The sequence below is a fragment of the Mya arenaria genome, chromosome 12, assembly GCF_026914265.1.
Source record: "Mya arenaria isolate MELC-2E11 chromosome 12, ASM2691426v1".
Taxonomy (NCBI): Eukaryota; Metazoa; Mollusca; class Bivalvia; order Myida; family Myidae; genus Mya; species Mya arenaria.
In genome coordinates this window covers 61,312,600-61,337,250 of record NC_069133.1, presented here as the reverse complement: position 1 = coordinate 61,337,250, position 24,651 = coordinate 61,312,600, and the positions used below count along the sequence as shown (strand labels likewise).

The following is a 24,651-nucleotide window of genomic DNA, read 5'->3' as shown; positions in this document are numbered from 1 at the left end:
CTATGTGTTAATTGTGTGCTTGCAGCTATCCTGATTAAGTGTTAAAATCGGTCCATATTTTCACATGACAATATGATTATGCTATGTCGTCGTCGATCATTACATGATATATCCGTTTGTTGATTACCAAACTGTTAAATCTAAATTGTTCTTTTAAATTGCATATGTATGGGGGGTTGTCGCCGGGTCCAGACCGATTGTCGCCCGGTCCGGACCGATTGAGGTTCCAAAGTTTTAGAAGCCCTAGCGGGTAGTATGTACTCTCCTTCTGACTGTAAACGTGTACCACCCCCAAATTTGAACAGTTTGTTACCTTCTTTCATGGCAACTTTTTCTCTATCCTCCTCACTCAATGATTCAACATAGTCATTCAACCAGGTTTTACCGCATACAGTACTACTACAAGCACTATTTAGTACAGCACATTGGTGCGCATCTGAAGCCAACTGTGTTAAGTCATTTTTAATATATCCCGTAAACAACACACCAAATTCTTCTTCAGCAACATTCACCTTGGCCATATTTTCATAACTGTCCGGGCATTCTGCTATACGATGCCTGTACGAACCACAAGATTTACATGTCAAAGTCCTGCCATCAGCTCCAGTTGGATTCATTTTCTTCCCCTGCACTTGGTGACTGCCTCTTGTATTGTAATATCCACCCCTGCTATAACCACGCCCTCCACGCCCCCTACCTCCATGCTTAGTATAGCTACTAGTCACAAATGCTGGTTCGACCTTTATTGCTGCTCCCGAAAAAGATGCACTTTCCATCACCTCACCTCGAAACTTTCTAAACGACTTTTTCGCCTGTTCATATAATGTTCCTCTCTCCTCATAATTTATTCCAGTAAGTACTAACATCTTTTCTTCCTTGGTTATGTTGGCTTTCCTTAAAAGTTTAAATGCTAGAATTTCATTTGGTAACTTAATGTCTTTCTTCTCTAATTTTCTGTATTTTGAATCGAAAATTGAAATATATTCACTGATTGATTGTGAATCTGTTTTCTGAAAATCTTCAAAATCTTCAAATTTGTCTAGGCTGTCTGACAGATCATCTTTTTTTAAATGTGTATCCAGAAATTTCACTAAAGTATCAAAGCCATCATCCTTTTTTAAATCATCCAATTTTATTTGGTCAAATACTTTCTCCCTGATCTTTGTTTCTTCATCTTCTGGAAGTGTTAGAGCTATAACCACCCCTTGTTTTTTCTTTTCTAAATCTGTAACTTCTCTCCAGGCTAACAGTTCCAATTTATACAGTTCATAACTTTTTGTTTGAGAATTCCAAGTGGGTGGGGTAATTTTCGTAGCCATTTTTCTGTAATTTTTCAGCTGACAACGCTATAATTCTATTCAATATTATCTCTACTAGCACTTATTCTAAAATTTGTCCACTCTTCCAGCAATATTTGGCTCTGCTACCACTGTTAAATTCACTAAAACACTCATATATAAAGTCACTTTTTTATTCATTCGTCATGCTCCAAGTACTCTTCACATCAGGTGATTCATTCAACATCAAATTGTCTCCCTTACATTGACAACAAGACTGGAGGAGTAATTCCCCTTATTTATAGATGGACTGAACTGTGCATTATTAACACACGATCTTGTCTCACCCAAACACGAAATCATTTTTCCGAGTACTCCATCGAATGATTGTCCGAGTACTCGAGTACCAATTTTACTACTCATTGCCATCCCTAATTATTATTTATCAAAACCTCATAATTTTGTGAAAAATACATCAACATTCTGTATTCCAAGGGCAAAATTTATTTTGTCCAAAATACTGAACATAATACAAACCCCGAAGCTTAATCACAAGCAATTAAAAAAATAAAACTCCCTTGGAAGTTCTCGAATATCCCCAAGACCGATGCGCACATTCCTAACACACCTTTGAAATCTCTGAGACCAAATACATCACCACTCATGTCGCTGTTAATGTACTACTTTAAACTAAACCAACTTGATGTGTAAAAAACGTACCTTCTTTAATATCCCTGAGAGCGAACAGTCCTACACGTATGTCACCATTGACGTACCACTTCTGAGTCTCCAGGTTCGGATCACAGCTATGGTTCATGAAGCGTGACATATTGCCCTTCGGACCGGCATCTATGATCCTGCACATGGAACAAGTGGATGGTTAAACAAGAGGCACATCAGTGCCTGTGCTCCACTGGCCAAAAGGTTCAAGCAAAGACCACCTAACGAACATTTTCGTCAAGTTTCATAGAAATACAATCATCAATTTTTGAGGAGAAGTTATTTAAAAAATTTTTTTACTTTAATAGCTCTGGCTGCCATGTTGTGCAGTGGACCGAAATGATTTGGGCAATTTGAGTAAAGGAGCACCAAACAAACATTTCTGTCAAGTTTTATCGAAAAAAGGTCATCGGTTTCGACGACAAGTCGTATAAAGTTTTTTTTATTTTTTAGCTCTGGCAGCCATGGTGTGCAGTGGACTGGAACCATTTAACAAATTTTGGTTAATGACCACCCAAGGAACATTTCTGTCAAGTTTCATCAAAATCTGATCATCGGTTAACATTTAATCTGAATAGATTATGAAGCAAATATCTAACCTGAACAAGAACTGACGAGATAGAATCGACTTGGTGTTTCACTTACACTTTTCGGCCATTTAAGTTACTAAAAATAGCTGTTTCATAAACTTTCAGAATGTCACTTAAACGAAAATTAATGTTCAGTCTATATATACTTTCCTATGTATAAATGTAAGGTTTTTAAATTGATCTTTTTGTGAGAACTTTATGCTTATATGTTTACTCATAAATTATTATTGTTTAAAAATTATTTAAAGATGCTATACGTGAAAAATTAAGACATTATTTTTTTTTCTATTAAAGGGAGGTAATTCAGTAGTAAAATGTAATCAAAGCTATTAAAGCATGGCATTTCTTTTCTAACCATGTTGATATTATTACAGTCTATTCAAGCAAGATGCCTTTTGTTTTTACATAGTACCCATAGGTTCTGAAAAACAAGGAGCACTATTCCCAACAGAAGGATGTCACTCCCTATCACTGCATGAGCATCATAATAAAGAAATGTTTACTCAAACTGCAAGCTGCTCAATTGAAATAGGTATTTACCTTAAGCATACAGTTTTATAATGTGGCAAAATAGTCGGACTACTAGATTGTCATTCGGACTAGTAAAATATGCCATTATGCTAGTCCAACTGGCTAGTAGGTTAAAATGTTTTTCGTGAAGACTGCGGACGAGAAGTCCTTAAAGGTTTTTCTATTTTTAACTCTCGCAGCCATGTTGTGCAGCGGACCAGAACCATTTGGGCAATTTTGGTTAAAGGGCATCCCGATGAACATTTATGTAAAGTTTCATCAAAATCTGATAATCGGTTTCTGAGAAGCTGTAGTTTAATGTTTTTTTTCTATTCTTAGCTCTGGTGCCCATGTTGTGCAGCAGACCAGAACTGTTTGGGCTATTTTGGTTAAGGACTACCCAAGTAACATTTCTGTCAAGTTTCATTGCAATACGATCATCGGTTTCTGAGGAGAAGTCGTTTAAAGGTTTTTCTATTTTTACCTCTGGGGGCCATCTTGTGCAGTGGACCGAAACCATTGAAGCAAATTTGATAAAGGACCATCCAAGGAACATTTCTGTTAAGTTTCATCAAAATCTGATCATCGGTTTCTGAGAAGATGTTCTTTAAAGGTTTTTCTATTTTTTTGCCCTGGCAGCCATGTTGTGCAGCGGACCGGAACCATTTGAGCAATTTTGGTTAAGGACCACCCAAGGAACAATTCTGTCAAGTTTCATCAAAATCTGCCTATCCGTTTCAGAGGAGATGTCGTTTAAAGATTTTGCTATTTTTAGCTGTGGCGGCCATATTGTGCAATGGACCAGAACCATTTGAGCAATTTTAATAAAGGACCACCCAAGGAACATTACTGTCAAGTTTCATCAAAATCTGCCGAACCGTTTCAGAGGAGATGTCGTTTAAAGATTTTGCTATTTTTAGCTCTGGCGGCCATATTGTGCAATGGACCGGAACCATTTGAGCAATTTTGGTAAAGGACCACCAAAGGAACATTCCTGTGAAGTTTTGTCAAAATCCGCTTATCAGTTTCAGAGGAGATGTCGTTTAAAGTAAAAGTTTACGCACGCACGCACGCACGCACGCACTCACGACGGACAATCTGTGACGACATAAGCTCCATGGCCTTCGGCCAGTGGAGCTAAAAATGAGTAACTTAAACATGAGCAAGCTTACTGAGGCCAACGCTTGTCTTTTTTTGTTAATTGTAATCTTCATAAGTGAAAACAGTGAAAACATATCCAAAGGCAGTAATGTCAGGTGCATCAAGGTTTCCTGATTCATTGTTTGGGATGAAAAACGTCCTAAATTTGGGTAGTATAAACATTGTTTTATATATGTTTGAAAGATATTTTTAGAAACGACCTTATGCACGGAATGAAGAGCAATTGTTTGTTTTCGATGACGCTTACTTTAGACGAAAATCGTGTCTATTAAAATATCTCATGAAAACAATGCACATTCTTACAAGGCTTACCGGCTCGCTCAATGCACTTTATTCTTAACAAGAGCTGTCACAAAGACAGCGCGCTCGACTATTCCGCCGCTTTTCAGTGTAAGGATTGAAAAGTTTTGGCGAAACATGCATGGATCACTGTTAGATTAGATTTCAATGCAATACATGATGTGCGGAGATATTAACATAAATGTGGTTACATGCAAAATTTTAACCAGAATTTTTAAGTGTAATAATAAAGGGCCATTATTTGCAAAACGCAGTTATCTAACTTGATTATTCAATTAGGTTGGGTGGTTGTATAAAGTCTCAATGCAATTCATCCAGTAGTTGCTGAGATATTAACCTATGTGTGCTTGCACGCAAAACCTTAACCAGAATTTCTGAGTGAAATAAAAAAGGCAAGTATTTGCATTAAATGAAAACTAGAGTTATCTAACTTGGAAAATTAAGTAGGTTGGATGGTTGAGTACCATTGTATCAAGTCTCAATGCAATACCTCAAGTAGTTGCTGAGATATTAACCTATGTGTGCTTGCACGCAAAACCTTAACCAGAATTTCTAAGTCAAATAATAAAGGCCTATTTTTTGCATTAAATGCAAACTAGAGTTATCTAACTTGGTTAATTGAGTAGGTTGGATGGTTGAGTACCATTGTTTCAAGTCTCAATGCAATACATCAAGTAGTTGCTGAGATATTAACCTATGTGTGCTTGCACGCAAAACCTTAACCAGAATTTCTAAGTCAAATATTAAAGGCCTATTATTGGCATTAAATGCAAAGTAGAGTTATCAAACTTGGTAAATTAAGTAGGTTGGATGGTTGAGTACCATTGTATCAAGTCTCAATGCAATACCTCAAGTAGTTGCTGAGATATTAACCTATGTGTGCTTGCACGCAAAACCTTAACCAGAATTTCTAAGTCAAATAATAAAGGCCTATTTTTTGGCATTAAATGCAAAGTAGATTTACCAAACTTGGTTAATTAAGTAGGTTGGATGGTTGAGTACCATTGTATAAAGTCTCAATGCAATACCTCAAGTAGTTGCCCAGATATTAACCTTTGTGTGCTTGCACGCAAAACCTTAACCAAGGGGTGACGCCGACGATGACGCTTGGGTGAGTAGTATAGCTCTCCATATTCTTCGAATAGTCGAGCTAAAAACTATGATTTTATACCATTCTCTTTCCTGCAAATCTCATCCTTGTTTTTATCAATGAAATGTATTGTTATTGTTTTCTAAGTGCAGATGGCCAATTTTGGGGATAAATCGGCGCATTTAAGAAACTGCTTACTGGTTCATTCTGTACATTTTAAGAACCCATGTTCAACCGAAATCTATGGCACACTAAAATAACGATTGAAAGGCGTCAATTGTTTATCCTAATCCATGTTTGTGTACTATAACATGTATAAGGTCATTTTGATAAGTACAACAAAATACTCTGCTAAAAGAAGAACTGTCCTTATATTTTGGCGGTTATATAGTAAATCGAGACACAGTTTTGACAAACTACATTTAAGACGTTAAATTGTTGACTGTTTCCTGAAGGTTTCCCCTTTTTTATTTTGATTGCCAAATTTAAACATATTATTTAAAGGCATCTGTATACCTTGTAAGGTAACTTTTTTTTTTTTTTTTTTAAAATGGCAATTTTAAAAAGTCCATGATTTTACTATTAGTGATAAGAATTAGTCAACATCAATTCAATATATTTAGAAATGGCAAGACATTGATTTTATTGTGATTTCTCGTTTTATATCATTTCCCCCTGTGGCCTGGTTTACACAGATTCACGATAGTGTTACAAAAGTGTTACAAATGTAGTTTCTAACACTTAAACCCACCTGTCCATGTCCAGGGTCATCATATAGAAGTTGTGAATGCCGGTCTCATGAGCTTTCTCCAGGCGTCTTTTACACTCCTCCTCATCTACCAGGTCACCTACATACTCATTCACAAATGCTCCCTGAAGTCATATATCATTGTAGACATTTCAATCATGTAGAGACTTAGTTGAATTGAAGAAAAATAAATTACCCATTGGATATTTTTACAAAGTGCCTAGAATTTTACATTACTTTGTGTACAAAATACACCAGACAATCATATTTGAGCAATGAGCTTATGAACAATGAACAGAAGTATTCAAAGTTAAACATAAGCACAATAGAACAAACTCCAAAGTATATTTGTTGGTTTTAGTTGGGAGAAAGAGTATATTTCAACAATTATCAAAGTCTCTGGCATCATGTGTACCAATATTCATTTGAATATCTTGAAACAGTTATGGCTAAGGTTTACGTTTTTGCAGGCTGACACAGACAACTGCTATGTCAATACCTCAAACTTTTTCTTTGAAAGGAGACTAGCAGAAATGTATACAATTTTTTTATTTAAAAGGTTTTCTCAAATTAAAAGGTCAAAGCCTTACCCAACCTCATCTGATGAGCAGAGTATAGAATTTACTTTTAATTTAACCCTTTCCATTAAAATAACCTTTACAATATCAGCCATTGCATTTATTCTCCACCCCCTCCCCTCAATTTTACATGGCATAGTAAAATAATTACATGTGATGTATGACAACAACTTTTTTACCTTCTTAATATCAGCCATAGCTTTCAATCCCCAGCCCCTCCCCTCCGTCTTATACGGCTGCTGCGGTGGGTAAAGCCTCTTTGTAAAGAACTGGTTATGACAGTTCTCCCCTGCTGGACAGAGGGCCGGGTGACACTCGTACATCATCATGCCGTTGAGACATTCTGAATCACGCCCACAAGGGTTCTCCTGGTCCGGCTTGCAATCACAGCGGGGTAGTTCTGACAGGTCAGCCTTTTTGATGGTTACACTGCCTAATGGGATATTGTTCTGAAAGAAAAAACAATGTCGTACTGGCATTGTAAAAATGTAAAGTTGGATGTTCTATAATAAAAATGAAAACCTTATCTACTGACTTACAAATGTTCATATTTCTGCCTTGAGACAATAGAGAACAAATCCTGATACCAAACCTTGGCCGAACAATATCTGCCTGTTCCTGAAAGAGGCTGAAATGTGCTTGTTGACTTCCTTTGGAAGTTTCCCGCCCTGAATTTTTAAACAGCATCAAAAGTTGAAAACAACAGAAAATGAAATCGATCCTTATGACTAGATGCTAAGGGCCATTTAAACATATACCCCAGGGGGGGACGGCAATTTTTTTCATCATATATGGTAGGGTGTCTTTTTCATTAATTTGCATCTGTAGGTGGTTGCCAAATTGTGAAATTTGCTTCTGATGGGGGGTGTCGAAATTTAAGAATTAAATTGCATATGACGTAAGGGTGAAAATCCCTTCAGACCGATCGAACAGTTAATTCGTGTTACCTCCCTTGAATTGTTTATACTTTGCGGAATACTTCTGTTTTATTCCTTGATAGCAACTTCTCAATATACCATAATATAGATATACTTATAGATTGGACCACGAGTGTTGTTTCAACAACTACTAAGTGACTGAAAGTGTTGGTTTGACCATAAGTGTTGATTGGACAGCGATTAATAAATGAACCTCTTTTGTTGCACAGCTACTGTAAATTGGACAGCGATATTTGGTTAGATTCCCATTCATTGGTTGTGTTTCTCAGACTGTTTGTTTTAAGTACTTATAATTCTATTATTATAATAATTAATATTATTACAGGTACAATTATTCAATAATAATATTCATAATGCGTAACATATTGTTTTATACTATAACCAATAATTTTACGAGATCTTTCAATAAATTACAAATCCGTACAACCATGTTGTGTTTGTTTTCCAATTTTTTTTCTTAAGATAGACACATCAACTTGCTTCAAACATAATAACTATGCTATTTAATTTTGCACAGCAAACAAAGAGTTCATGGCATAAATTATAATCTTATTCATATCAAAATTAATGATATAAGAAGTGTTACAGTTGAATCATTAAATTGTATTTCACATCAATTTCTAATGTACATTGGGTTTGATGAGATCTCTCTGCCCTTTGAAGTCAGGATCAAAGTCAATTGAAGAAAGAGCTTTTGCCAATTTCTGAGAAAAGGTTAAAGGGTATGTTCAAAAAAGTTAAAATCAAGTTCTGTTTGACAAATGGACTGGAGATGTGCCATGTGATTCTTCCTATAACAGTAAATCAATGATTTCAATGTATCATCAGCAACAAGATAGTTTAAAACATAAAACACAGTGACTTTAGAGTGTGAAATTAAAATGATAGTAACTCTTCAAATCTAGGGAAAATGTTGTGAATTAAAACAGAAATGGTTCAATATCTGTATCATCATTAACAGCAACCATAAAAGCCTAATGTAAGATCAGTGAATTAAATTGTTTAACCTTTTATACTTGTAAATTTTAAATCGCTTCTGAAGGGGGTTATTCTGGATCTATAACAACAAATAGAGGTAGGACCCCCAAACGGTTAATTTGCTTCTGTAGGGGGGAGGTCTAGTTCAAAAGTGCCTTCCCCCCGTGGGGTATATGTTTAAATGGAATAGCCCTAATCCAATCCGAGCCAAATGCTTTTATAAACAAGAATGTCTTATTACACAGTGGTTGATACAATATGAACATCATCAATGTAGCCTTGTATGTCCACAGTACTATTATAAATCTCTTTTCACTAATAGATTCAATACTTCATCAAACAATCCTACCTTGACCATTTTGAATGCAGCCGGTTTCTTGCTTTCCTTGGCCAGTTCAAGTTGTTCTCGGTTTTCACGGAAATCTTTTACAGCCTTGAAGCCTTCCGTAGCTTCCTTGAGACCTGAGGTTAGCCAAGGAAATCAGCCATAAGTAATCATCCTCGCAAACGTTTTTTGAATTGCAAATTGTAAGTTGCAAAGCAAACAGATTACTTCACAAAACGGTATAAAACATGTGTACCAAACATTCTTTAAATCTGTCTAATCTTATCTAAATGTAATGAATTTTCAATAATTCTTGTTTAAGATATATTCAATAATATTTACACCTCAACTTCCATTCCTTAAATGAACTGCCTTTCGGCAATTGCGTTCATCAATCGATGAACGCAACATCTTCGGATATGTTCGGATCGTAATTCATTGCATAACAATATACATGAAAGCTATTGATCTTGTTATTGGTTGTATTGTGTCTGCAGGTCCCGTAAAATATAGATCAACATTTTTAAAAGTGTTAGTTTATTATATTTTAAATATAATGGTACCAGAAGTGTTTCAATTTTACGTTTTAAAGTGATTTCAAGTGGTTGATCCTTTCCCGCGTTATTGTGACGTCATTTGAAAAAAATGTTTCCGGTTATAGTCGGGTCATTCTATTTACAGAATGGGTAAGAACGGATTACTTAAAGGTTTTCTTAAATGAAATGAAGAATTTTTTTAACAATTCTTGAATGAAATAATGAACTATTGGTGTAAACATAAGGAATAAATTGCGGGGTTGATGTCATTATTGGGGATATGAACGCAATTGGGGTGGTCAAAGAACGTGTGGAGTCCTTCGGACTCCACACACATTGACCAACCCAATTGCGTTCATACCCCGATAATGACATCAAATCCGCAATTCATTCATTAAATAGGTATTGTAAGATTGGACAAGACGAACATGAATCCTTATTTTTCCCCTCTCCATTTGTTCTAGCATTTTCTCCAATGATCGAAATTAGAATTTTGAACAGCAAGATCTTTGGGCTTGTAATATTGAAATTTGAACATGCCCAAAAATTCAAAACCCAGAGTAGCTGAAAAACTACTAGTTATATTGAGAGAGAAGGCAACTCATTTTTTTTAAAGCTATTTATGGAGAAGAATATAATTTAAAATTGGGTGAAAAAACGACATATCATGTCAATGGAATTTCCATACCAAGTAACTTTCATATAAAGACAACTACCGGTTGGTAAAATTTAGCAAAAATACAATTCATTTATGTAAAAAAAAAAGTTAATGTGTACATTCTTCTTTTCAGGATGGTTATATAGAAATGCAACTAAATTGTTATTTTTATTGTGATTTTTTCTGGTGATTGAGAAAATATAGACTACATTTCGTTGGGAAGGCGATATGTGTACCCTACAAAGGGCAGAAAAAACCCTGAGCATCAAGCAATAACGTGTCAATATGATTTTCTTATGTACGTATGCAAATTAAAAATTAAATCCTTTCGGACTACTGTAAATAACCGAAGTTCAACAAATTTAACTATAAGTTGCCCATTTATCGCAACATGATCATGTACCAGAAAACATTTGAGACATTCAAAATGAGAAGGAAGCCTCGTTTTGGATGATTGTTATAAAATGGCCACTAACAAATAACAAAAACATATTTAAAACAAGACGCCAATGCGGCAATGCCGCATTAAAGCCGGACTTTTTATTTGAGTGACCCTAGTATTTTTAATCAAAAAGACCCATATTTATTCTTATCGGAGATATCGTTCATATAAATAACCTGATCAACAGAAACTATTCCATTTGTGTGAGGAAAAATGAACATTATATAAATACATCAGCTTTACCAATAAGATCTGTCCCAGAGACCTAGTTTTTGACCCTAGATGACACACTTTATCATCTAAGATTTCATTTTTTTTATGACATCGGGAAAATATTTCCTAAGATTTGACCTAGTGACCTAGTTTTTGATCTGAATTGACCCATATTCACAAATGTTTAAGACAACATGTAGACAAATATTCTGACCAAGTTTCATAAAGATTTGACAAAAATTAATGAATTTTTATGACCGTGGAATTCTTTCTCCTAAGATTTGACCTTGTGACCTAGATTTTGACCGGGAATGACCCATATTAAAAAGCTTTCAAGATATTATGCAGACAAATATTCTGACCAAGTAAAGATTTGACAAATATTGTTGAATTTATGACGTGGAAAGATTTTCCTAAGATTTGACCTAGTGACCTAGAATTTGACCCGGGATGACCGATACAAAAAATAAGCAAGATGTTATGCAGCAGACAAATATTCTGATCAAGTTTCATCCAGATATGAAAAAAATGTTGAATTTATGACGTGGAAATATTTTTCCTCAGATTTGACCTAGTGATCTAGATTTTGACCCGGGTTGAACCATTTAAAAAAAATATGCAAGACATAATGCAGACAAGAATTCTGACCATGTTTCATCAAGATTTATTAAATATTGTTAAATTTATTACCGTGAATGCTTTCTTCCAAAGATTTGACCTAGTGACCTAGTTTTTGACCCGAGATGACCCGTATTCATATATATTCAAGATAACATGCCGACAAACAGTCTGACCACGTTTGATAACCATTGGATAAAAACTCTTGATTTTATTACATAAAATGAAAACTTTAACACAGTATTGTTAACGACCGCCCGCCTGGTTTTCGCCATCCTATAACCCTTAACTTTTTTATGAAATATGCGGCTAAAAACAAGAACATGAATACAATTTGAATTTATCTCAGCCAAGTCCACAAGCCCATCGGCCTTGCTTTATTGGATAATGAACATGCCTGACTGGCATTTTTCCAGTCCTGGACTGGTGGGCTTGAGCTTATTCGACCACTGCTTCCCCTCATACCTTCACTCACTTCAAACACAAAGCCTTTTTGTGCCGTTTAAAACTGGGAAAAAGATTCAAATATTGTAATTATTGAAAAATTACCAACCTTTTATGAAATGTTTAGCGAGACCTTTGTTCGAAGATGATCCTCCAGTACCCTTGTCTCCATCTTGGAATGAAAACACCCTGAAACAGAAGTTACCATTTCTCTGCATGTTCGTCTGCAAATAAACATACCGTATTTTCTCGACTATAAGGCGGTCCGCTTATAAGACGACCCCCCTACTTTGCCCATGAAATCTGGTGTTTTTGTCTTGACTCGTTTATAAGACGGGGTAGATTTTTAAAGCAAATCCAGCACTTGAAATTCTCCAAGTCTGTGATAATGTTCAAGCTAAACAGTCAAATATCAACTAAATTTGTTCATTTGCTTGGGATTATTGATTTTTATTTTCCGATGGTATGTTATGTTTGAACCAGCCTAGACACAATTTTGGGATTTAAGTGGGTTCATACGGTATTTGATTGACCTATTTAAATACAAACCATTGCAGTACATCTTTGATCTTTACACAGCTCGTGCTGTGACGTCACAAATTGTACTGTTTGATCTGCAGCCGACAAACAGAACAAATTCCATTACATGTGTTAATGAGTTATATTTTTGCAAGTGTTTGTTTGGATTGCAGTTGATGGGACTTAAATTTTGAGTAATAAATAACCATTGATGATTGCGGATAAATTAATCTAACGATTAATGAAATATGTATTGAAATCTGCTAGTTACATGCATGTGCATGATATATGCAAAGCCTTATAGTAAGGAAAAAGTAAGTTTTACGACATAGAAAAAATAAAAAAATGTCAAAATATTTTTATTTAAAGGTAACAAAATATGTCTCCTGTGAAAAACAACGTGTTTGGACCGATATCATGTGTTATATTGAGTGTTCATCGTAGCGAAACAAAGCAGATCTATGGTCGTCTTAATCCGATGGGTGTGATCGTGTCACTTTTATTGGGGTGTCATCCACAGACAATAAATCAGTCAGTTGAATACCGTATGTTGAATATTCCTGATTATGACTCTTATTATTTATGAATACCTTATAGACTCGCCTATAAGACGGGCCCCCTACTTTAAGGTTCAAAATCAGGACCAAATTTCCCCGTCTTATAGTCGAGAAAATACGGTACCTGAACATACTGGGTTCAACAAAGTTAATATATATGCTTATCTGAGGTCTGTATTTACAATGCATTTCTATTGGGACCTTGATTGTCATTTTTACATTAAGTGCAGATGACTACTACAACTGTTTTCATTACAGAATTTTAATGTAAAGTAAGTGATGGCTTCACAAAATGCACACAAACTAGAAAATAGTACTAACTGAGTACTCTTGCCAATCTTGTCAATAGTCAAAGTGTAAACTATTCAATACTACTCAGTACCTGCCCTGATGTAGCCAAAAGTACTCGTGTGAGCCTAGAAAGTGCACAGAGAACTCCCCAACCTGATGAGCCTTCTCCTGGATGTTGAGGGGAACATTACGTGGATGACATATTTCACCCGGCCACCATCTACAGAAACAGGTTTATTATATTAATACAGATGCAGTTAAACTTGCTTCATTGTTTTGTCCTTGCATCATTGTTTAAATCACTGTATTTGACTAACAATAAGATTTACTGCAAATTACTTTAAACAAAGTTTCTCACTTGCTTGTTTGTTCACAGTTGTTATTCCTGTATTTAAATAAACTAGGGATAGCAACGAGTAGTAAAATTGGTACTCGAGTACTCGGACAATCTTTCGATCAAGTACTCGGGTACTCGGAAAAAAGAATTTGTTTTCGGGAAAGACAAGATCATGTATACATGAATCGTTCATGACGTATATTGTGTGTTGGTCGTATTATTGGTCATTTCATCTTTAAATTAGACTTTCATTATGTACTTTAACAGAAAATTAAATAAAAGGAGAACAAATGTTGTTTTATGCTTGATAATAATGAACGAAATACTTCGTACTGTATTATTGTTGTTTACCTCATTAATATTCAAAATTCTTGATTTAAGATATCAAACAATCAATTGTGATAGTCGTATTGCTTAAAAGTTAAAAATCAATGCTCGTAACGGTCGCTACTCATTGGCCAGTTAGCGTCCATTGTTTGGTGAAAGGTCTCTAATTGGTAAACAATAGAATTGTGTAGGTGAAAGTTCCGCCATCAAAACTTTGCTAATTGAGATCAGTGCAATTGGAAATAAGGCCCCTTTGTTGATAGTTTGCAACTCTCAACTAATTTATTAGGGTCAATTGTGTACACAGCGGGGATTAGAGGGACCGTAAATTGTCCTCTTGGCAACTAACCAGATCTGTTACTTCGTCTGTAAATCGTGTATTTTGTGATTTAATAGATTTTTTCCGAGTACTCGAGTAGTGATTCGGTACTCGAGTATTTTGACGTTCGATCGAGTACTCGGGTTCTCGTTGCCCTCCCTAAAATAAACAACTTCAGCATTAGTGGTATCTAGAGCAATGTTCATATCTGGTTTTTGTCATTCCTCCCAAACTGACCTATAATTTCCCAATTTGACCCAGATAATGTCCCCATAGAGCGGTCGTTTCCCCCGTGCACAATCGTTACAGTACCAACTCCCCGTGGGGAAATCAATGTTGAGACACTCAGCGTGGTAGGCCGCTGGACAGCTCTCGCAACACAGCAATGTGCCTCCTGGGAATGAAGAAAAAAACAGAATTGCTTTAAACAGTCTGAGAAATACTTCATATATATATAATAAATTTTCAATTAAGAGTCATCCAGACTTGCAAAGACTTGTTTCTGGCAAATCTAAGGACACCCTAAGAGATCCATTTTATTTCGAGTCGGCAAGACATGTTACATACAAACACAAGCTCTGTAGAGCATTGAAAAACGATTTGTACCCGTAGGAGTCGTCTCTAAAGATATGAGAACGGACTGTGACATATTTTCATTTGAATTAAACAGACAAAAGTACAGTTGAGTAAACACCAACCCTTGCCTATGGTTTCCAGACAGAAATGGGACATAAATTAACTAATATTAAAGTTAGATTAATGAGCCATGTTATACATGTTCCTGGCAAAATATGTAGGCCAAACTTAAAGGTATTGCATCACTACATAGAACACTACGCTTATGACAAAACATCAGCTTAACTTCTTAAAAACAGATAAACAAAAAATGATTTCTTTAGATATCTTCCATGCCACAGAACTCAACAAAGTAAATAGAAGGATCAATTCTAAGATGAAATTGAACCTTTATTGCAGCTGAAACACCAGCCAACATTGACATGTGTGTGATGTTTCATCGAGGCGACTGGTTGGAAGTGCTTGGCACACACGATGTTGAATCCAGTCAGGTTTATACTGCCTGCTGCTATACAGAAATCTCCCACGTGGTACGCTGTCGGGCATCGCACACACCGCAGCAAACGTCCTGGAATAATGAATCCACTTATTTTTCTGAAGACAGTGAAATACAATCTCAAACTGAGATTATAAGAAACAGAGCACTTCAAATGTACACAAGGAGTTTTAATGTAACATTATTGACTGAAATGACCCCCTAATTTTTGTTCTACATAAACTACAGATTTTACATCTTGAGCTCAAATAATTGCATGTATTTTAAAAGAAATTCCAAATATTGCATATACAAATTTCACTAAGTGCTGAATGAATAAATGTTTTAAACCATTTAGTTCCCATGGTAAAGTTATGCTAAAGATAAAAGGCCTTGTTCTAGGCATGTAAAAGATCCGATATTTGACCCAGTGATGAATTCCTCCATTTTTTTTTTGCAATATTTGTTCCCAAAATGCCTCAGCAAAGGTTTGCCAAGATAAAAATGTGCACATACATACCATTTGACTTTGCAGCAGTGCCTTTAAGGTTGTTTGCAAAGCATGTATGGCACAGATGTAATGGACAAGTCAATCCTTTCCCCTCAATCTTAGTCTGAGGGTACTCCTTCAAGCATTCAGAGTGGTAGAACTTCCCGCACACCGCCACTGAGCACCGCTGGGTGTCTTGGTCCGCTTTCTTACACACAAAACATGTGTGAACACCTGAACAATAGCAGTATAACCCACTTGCTTTAAACATGGTAATAATGGTATACATCAGCACACAGGGCTTTTTTCGCCAATATTCCTAATGCCAGACAGCATATTTTGGCCATTTAGAATGCAAAATTTCCATATGAATTGTAAAGAAATGACTCAGTCCAATTGGTCACAAATTGACATGGTAAGAGGTTTATAAAGGCAGTTAAGTAGCATTAACTGATTACTTGATAACTACATCCCTTAGTTTTATACACTGAATTTGCTTTATGTACAATTATGTGAATTTTGACATATTTAGTGATGAATAAGGCAACAACAACTATTAAATTTTTTGTTCCACAGTTGTTTGAAAAGAACTGCAATGGAGCCAGGATGCAAAAAAATACTTTATTATTTTTTTAATTGTTGTGGCCTTCAAGTGTTTCATAAAGCTTTGTTTCATACCATTAGTACATTCATCACACAAAAACTTTCCATCCGTAGGTTTTGTGATCCCAAGACAGTCGCAGTGAAAGAATCCCTGACATGGCCCATCACACTCAAGCAGTTCACCTGTCTGTTCACAAATCTGACAAAGATTTTCCTTCTTCTGAGACCCTACTGACGATAGTTTGAAGATCTCCATTTCATACTCGTATTCATCACGTTTGATGGGTCGTAACGGCTCTGGCTGGATAGTGGGAGTCGAGCGCCCACTGTCAGTCTAAAGCATTTTGTACAATGTGTTAGAAAATTGTCCATGCTTGTGTTCAGTTCTTTTGAAATGTACTCATGAATTTCTGTCAATTTCTTCTTACTGCTTAAAAAACAATTCTGATATCATTTTTTGGCTTACTTAAATTATTTTCAACTTTTCTGTCCACTAAAGTTAGATAATGATCATTTATACCGTAAATGACTGGGTATTAGACGCACTTTTTCCCCTCAGATTTTGATGCAAAAAAATGCCTGCGTATAATACCCAGTAACATTTTTTTGAACTTTTTTTCTGAGGTCAATTTCAAGCCGAGAGTTTGTTTAGATTTATGTAGAAAGGGATGTTACTCGCGTCATATTGATCGAGTATATACGGGTTAAAACGGCAGTTGAAGATCGGGATACGGTATATCGTAAGACGTTTATAATTTCAACAAAAATATTTTTCGATTAAAGTTACCGTAATTCACCTAAGAGGTCGGACACTCTAAATATTTGGACACCCATAATTATTTCCCAAAATAATTTATTTTGCGTACCTAATTTTCGGACACCCAAAGGACATCAATCATACCGTTCATAGTTACCAAGTTTTACAGACGAAGATTATTGATTTTTATCTTTACAATGCCTGGCTAGATAACCTAACCGTATACACCACTGTGACAATTTAATTAGTTACTACCCATCCTAAACGATTTATTGCCTGTTGAAAAGGAAGTGTGATATATTTATTTGAGGATTAAACAAACAACAAGGGCAATCAAGGGATTAAGAAAACATAGACATGGCATGTTTGTAAAACGATCTGCCAATAAGCTTTCAAACTTGTACCACACTTATAGACTATATGAAGCAATAATCATACAGTTATACATTAATCCTGCATAGCAATGTCCATGCTCTCCACGAGATCCTCGTGGGTATAACTGTAAGTTATGTAAAAAAAGCAAAGTTGGGCACTGTCAAAATATTTTTTGCATAACATAACATTTCATTCTCGACAGTATGGTTTTAAAGATAACCATCGTCATTTTCACGAAAAAAAATTTTTTTGTCACTGTCAACAAACATGGTGGTTGAAAATGCCGGACGATTTTGACACTTTTTCTATGCGTCTTTTAACCAAAAACATAGATTAAAAGTTTTTTTCTCGGATTTTTCACAGATTTTTTTCCCTGCGTCTAATACCCCCTATCGTCTTATACCCAGTCATTTACGGTATTTTGCAAAAACTAAAATAGAAAGTTTTATAATTGACCAATTTTATATTATAATTGTATGTTACAAATATAAATTTTCAAAACTATTAGAAACAAAACATGACCATACCTCGCCATTTGAGCTACTCTCTGCTGTCAATGACTTCTTGGGCTTTGCTCTCTTTGCTGGTATAACTGACGGCTGCTGAAACATTTCCAAACATTCATCAAGGGTTCACAAATAGAAACACTACTTATGAAGTGTTCTCAAACTTTTTGAAACATTCATAAAAGGGTTCACAAACATGAACGCTACATATTGATATAGACAATAGTGTACACAAACATTTCCACAGCAATCCTAAAAATCTCATATCAGGTCTGTCTCTCAGCTCAAGGGGAAAGGCGCTTCAAAAGGGAAATGTTGTCAAAAAAGGGGAATTTTAAAACAAAAGCATACCACACCAATCCAACAACTTGTCAGTAAAAATGTGCACCTCGTTTCAATAAGTCATGGCCAACAAACTGCCAAAGCTATGACAATCCTAACCTTGACATTCCCTCCTCGAAAGAGTTTAGCTACAAATCATACCTTGACATCAGTCTCCTTCTCAGACTCCTTATTCCCAGCCTCCACACTGACTCCTGGCCCCTCCCCTGCCACACCCTCTTCCTCGCCAGTCACAGGGGCTGGTTTTGACTCCAACTTAACCTTGGGTTTCACCTTCTCTGGGACTGGGCTTGCTTGCAAAACTGGTGCTTCAACAGCAGGCTCAGATTTCCTTGGTCGCCCTTTCTTTTTTACAGGTACTTCTTGCTTCTAATATAAAGTAATAATTTTATTTATATAAACAAACGTAAAACAAAAGCAGACAAACCTGTAGGGTATTGAGTTTGACAATGACCTGCAGAACTGGAACTAGTTTCACTTTATTTAACACAGAAATCATATTTGGGCATCAAGAAGAATTTATTTCATCCAAAAAGAAAATTGCAATCTTCAAAACAGTAGAGTATTTCCTAAATATTTTGAAGATTTGTTTTGAGGCATAAAAAAATCCGCTAAGTAAATCACATTTATAAATTAGAATTTAAAAATAAGAAAAACCGAAATGTGTTTGACTGTTTGTACGACTTCATATGTACATCATAGTATTACAAATAATATAACAAGACTATATTCCGATATAGCCCACTTCAGTGAGGTTTTTTATTTTCCTGCCGAATAAAAGCAGTTACCTCTTGCAATAAAAGCATCCATTGCCCCCAAATCATCATTTCCCCCCCAAAAAATTAATTCATTTTTTTCCACACTAACTTATTGTTTTCTTTACTTTCGGCTTTTCGTAATGTAAATCACACATTTTACGTGAAAATAAGTGTAGAATTTAATGGATTGTAATCTTCAGTAAGCGACAGCAGTTCCACATCGAAGGAAATAATCATGTATGTGTATAAAATTCAAAGCTGCACTCTCACAAATATGCCATTTTTACAACTTTTTTATTTTTTGTCTTGGAAAGAGCAATTTTTTGCGAAATATCTGCAAACCAATGATGAAAGATTGCTGACAAAAAATCAGATCATAGATTTTCATATTTCCGTTCGAAAAGTAATGTTTTATGGCTTAAACCGTTACTAACGGTTTAAGAAAAATGCATAAAACATCATTTTTTGAATTTTTTTAAAAAAAGTTGTCAAAACGTTCAATCTGTGAGAGTGCAGCTTTAAGTAGCTCAATGTACTGTACTCTTAGTTGTAAGTAATGACTACAGTGATTTTTATTCCAATTTTCAAAACCACCTGCGCGTTAATTCCCAAAATTGGGAACATTCAATGAACATTAAAATGGTCATTTAAAATAACCAGTAACAAACAAACCTTTTAAAACTGTTTCAACTCTCTTTAATGACAGTTACTATAATCAAAACATCAAAACATTTTTAACATGATTTTTGATCCCTATCCCTGTTGGGAAATTCTTCATAAATAATAGCAAATGATATAATTTGTATAATACTATAATGAATAAAATTGGTATTTTCATCATAATATGCACGGTTAACACCTTACATTGTTTAGTCCCTTGTTTGAACTCTTTGAAATAATCAATTTTTTAATTAACAATTTCTTAAAAAATTCAGAGACAATTAAATGGGCGTATCTTCCTCTTAAATTGGATATTATATCTGCTGTCTATTAAAAATGATGACTTTCACACTCATAGAGAGAATGGAATGAATATATCAATATACCACCCTCGAAACAGAATGGCACCCTCGGCTCACGCCTCGGGTGACATTCTGCTCTCGGGTTGACAATATCAATGTCACACATGCTGCCATATGATATATTTATAAAATGTCCCTGTGAATAGACGCTTGCATGTAGGGGAAATAACTGTTTTGTTTACATTTTCATCATCTTTTATTTTTATTTTCTTTGAAAGTTTTAGAACTCCAGATTGGGAATTTTTATTCAGAAATGGGAAAAAAGGATACTTTACAGGGTTTCCGCCAACCATTTATGGCTTGTCGGGCCCGACGTTCCTTCCGCTGACAAGGCTAATTACCGACACGCGTTAATTATGCCAACATGCTTTAATCCGCGTAGCGACAATCCTTATCAAAACAATCATCAGTTTTGATAATACACAGTTTTGTTGCAATTGTAACGGTTGACTGACAGCCAGAAGGCGTGTCGGGACTATTACGGCATTTGTATCAGCCATTCAGGATCGACGCCAGCATGAAGGCGTGTCGGTGAGGTGCAATTAACCAAACTCCTCCTATTCTTTATCAAAATGGGAATGTGTGAAAAACACCACTGTCGTAATAGCGACCTTCATCCCTATTATCATCTATGAAAGCAAAGTGAAAGTTCGGTAACATAAATCATGTGTCGATTTATTTTGTTTCTTAATCCTGAGTCCGTTTGTTAACCAAATATTAAATTATAAAATTGTAATTGAGAACCGTGTTAAGATATCTGTGTTATTATGCACAAGGGTTATGCTATGTCGTCGTATGTAATTGAGTCACGTTCCCGTCTTTAGTTCAGTGTAAAGTTATATTTTGTGTTTTGCTTATTAATTTATTATCAAACTTTGATTATTTTATCGTTCTTTTAATTTATTTAGAAAAAAGATAAATAAATCTGAAAATACACATTACATTCCCTTTAAGTTGTTATTTAGCCGACCCGGCTTTAAAAATATTAGCTGTTGCAGCTTTAAATACGAATACACCCACAAGCAGTCGCTTTGCTCCGGGCTCTTGTGTTCCAGCATGCAGCGTGCTTTACACGTTTTGCTGTGACGTCAACGGTGTCAATATAAATAATACCCGCACTAAACGAAACATGAGTCGATATCGTCGATATTGTATTGTCGGAAATACCAATAATTAATGAAAAGAAACCATTAAACCTTTTCACAAATATTTTTAATGTTAATCTGACTTGAGTTGGTAATTCTAAATCATAGGAACATAACTGTAAACTTGTTTAAAATGCAGGAAATGGCACCATTTTGGATACGAAAATATAAAAAAATCGACGTCTGGAGGGGACACACCCTCCCAAACCCTCCCCTTCAGACATGCCTTATGAAATTTCTGGCGGAAACCCTGCTTTATGCCATTGAGAACATGACCGAATACCGGCTATAAATATTGCCGAAAAAAAACCTTCCAGTTCATAATTGTATTTTTTATTCATTTCTGAAGGATTGATTACCTTTTTTTTTGAAAATATGACTATCTTTTGGGAAAACAGGACGATTTTCGGCGAGGAGAAACAGCCTTTATTCGTCAGTAAATTTCACGAAAAAAAAAAATCGCTATCGACTAAATCAGATTTTGAGTGCATAAACTTATCTTCAAATACAGACACACAAATGACAACCATTCCAAACATGTTGAGTTATTTTTTAATTAAAAAATGCACTTCTCATAATAAATCATATAATATAATATAACCAGTTAGAAAAAATTGGACAAGCTTGTCATTTGTTGCCTGAATGTTTAAGAAATGTAGTCTGTATTTAAAATATAATAACATCAGTGAAAGCAGAAAATTAAACCTTTTATAAGTGAAATATCTGTTTTCTAATTAACCCAATTGTTGGACTTATCACACTTATTTTCCCAATGGAAAAGGCAGACAGTAAAAAAATCTAAAAAAAATCTTGCACTAGGACATGACTTCAGGGGCTGTGCAACGCAAGAATCCCGGGCCAATGTACCACAATAGTGTGCTTATTTTTTATCATTCTTCAATAGTTAATATACTCACTTTATCAGAAGCTTTAGCCTTCCTACTAGGCGTATCTTCTTTTGTTGGTTTTGACCTAGCAGGCGATGACGAGGGTTTTTTGTCTGACAACACCTCCTCAACTGCTTTGTTGTCTTCTTCAGCTTCTATGACTTTCTTGGACGGCCTTCTACGACGACCTGGTGACGACATGTCATCACCTGTATCTGCAAAATAAAGATAACAAGAGATGTTTGTCAAACATTATGCCCCCCCTGAGCGCCATGTTGTCAGGATTATATGGACAATTGAATGAAATATGCATGGACTAAAATGACAGCTGATTTGTTGCTGTTTTAAGATTATGACCATTAAAGTGTGAGGATAAAGTGTGTTATGAGTCTTATGACCTTTGACTCTATGAACTCAAAATCCAGAGTCATCAGAAACCTAAATGTCAAGTTTGAGGGCCATGGGTGCAGGCATTGTCAAGTTATCACAAGACAAGTTTTTTTCGTTCAAGGTCACTGTGACCTTGACTTTTGACCTGATGACCCCTTAAATCATAAGGGATCATCTACAAGTCAGATGCAACTCCAAGTCAAGTTTGAAGGCCATGGGTTCAGGCATTGTTGAGTTATCACTCGGACAACCTTTTACCATTCAAGATCACTGTGACCTTGACCTTTGGCTCTAAGAATCCTAAAATCAATAAGGGTGATCTAGTGGTCAGGCTTAACATCCATGTCAAGTTGAATGATAATAGGTTCAGGCATTGTTGAGATATCAGTGGTGGAAGATTTGTTAACTTTTTTGCGTTAAAGGGTACTGTGACATTGACCTTGGCCTGATGACCCCCAAAGTCGATAGGGGTCATCTACTGGGCAGGCCCAACCTTCATGTCAAGTTTGATGACCATAGGTCCAAGAATTGTCGAGTTTGCTTTTAAGGTCACTGTGACCTTGACTTTTGACCCCTAAAATCAATAGGGGTCATCTACTGGTCAGGCCCAACCTCCATGTCAAGTTTGAGGGCCATGGGTGCAGGCATTGTTGAGTTATCACTTGGACAACCTTTTATCATTCAAGGTCACTGTGACCTTGACCTTTGGCCCAATGACCCCTAAAATTAATAGGGACAATCTTCTGGCCAGGCTCAACCTCCAAATCAAGTTTGAGGGCCATGGGTGCAGCCATTGTCAAGTTATCACTCGGATAACCTTTTACCATTCCAGGTCACTGTGACCTTGACCTTTGGCCCAATGACCCCTTAATTCAATAGGGACCATCTTCTGGCCAGGCCCAACCTCCAAGTCAAGTTTGACGGCCATGGGTGCAGGCATTGTCGAGTTATCACTCGGACAACCTTTTACCATTCCAGGTCACTGTGACCTTGACCTTTGGCCAGATGACCCCCAAAAACCATAGGGGTCATCTCCTGGTCAGGCCAATTCTCCAAGTCAAGTTTGAGGGCCATGGGTGCAGGCATTGTTGAGTTATCAATCGGACAACCTTTTACCATTCAAGGTCACTGTGACCTTGACCTTTGGCCCAATGACCCCCCAAAACAATAGGGGTCATCTTCTGGTCAGGCCAAACCTCCAAGTCAAGTTTGAGGGCCATGGGTGCAGGCATTGTTGAGTTATCACTCGAACAACCTTTTACCATTCAAGGTCACTGTGACCTTGACCTTTGACCCATTGAGCCCAAAAAACAATAGGGGTCAGCTACAGGTCAGGCCCAACCTCCAAGTCAAGTTTGAGGGCCATGGGTGCAGGCATTGTTGAGTTATCACTCGGACAACCTTTTACCATTCAAGGTCACTGTGACCTTGACCTTTGGCCTGATGACCCCCATAAACAATAGGGGTCATCTACTGGTCAGGCCCAACCTCCATGTCAAGTTTGAGGGCCATGGGTGCAGGCATTGTTGAGTTATCACTCGGACAAGCTTTAAAATTATTTTACCATTAAAGGTCACTGTGACCTTGACCTTTGACCCGATGACCCTCAAAATCAATAGGGGTCATCTACTGGTCAGGCCCAACCTTCATGTGAAGTTTGATGACCATACGTCCAGGAATTGTTGAGTTATCACTCGGACAAGCTTTGGTCTACCGACGGACCGACCGACCGACATGCCTGTGCAAAGCAATATACCCCTCTTCTTCGAAGGGGGGCATAAAAAGTACAGTCTATTCCACAAAAATATATAAATGCGTCTGCTCTGTTGTTTTTCTTGCCAAATCCTTT

General features: G+C 36.2%; 1 protein-coding gene across 3 annotated transcripts in view; it reads right to left on the bottom strand.

Annotated features, from left to right (window-relative positions):
* LOC128211201 (histone-lysine N-methyltransferase NSD2-like) overlaps nt 1–24,651 on the bottom strand; it is a 48,303-nt gene that overhangs the window by 8,995 nt on the left and 14,657 nt on the right. For 2 of the 3 annotated variants that reach the window (XM_052915696.1, XM_052915695.1), the window contains exons 6-18: nt 22,443–22,627; nt 18,742–18,969; nt 18,280–18,354; nt 16,696–16,954; nt 16,048–16,251; nt 15,441–15,620; nt 14,714–14,870; nt 13,585–13,713; nt 12,236–12,315; nt 9,240–9,352; nt 7,154–7,423; nt 6,400–6,521; nt 1,998–2,134 (exon numbers count right to left, since the gene is read on the bottom strand). In XM_052915696.1, the coding sequence (XP_052771656.1) occupies nt 1,998–2,134; nt 6,400–6,521; nt 7,154–7,423; nt 9,240–9,352; nt 12,236–12,315; nt 13,585–13,713; nt 14,714–14,870; nt 15,441–15,620; nt 16,048–16,251; nt 16,696–16,954; nt 18,280–18,354; nt 18,742–18,969; nt 22,443–22,627 (2,139 nt within the window). The remainder of the gene's footprint in view (nt 1–1,997; nt 2,135–6,399; nt 6,522–7,153; nt 7,424–9,239; nt 9,353–12,235; nt 12,316–13,584; nt 13,714–14,713; nt 14,871–15,440; nt 15,621–16,047; nt 16,252–16,695; nt 16,955–18,279; nt 18,355–18,741; nt 18,970–22,442; nt 22,628–24,651) is intronic. The other variant, XM_052915697.1, reaches the window with a different exon arrangement.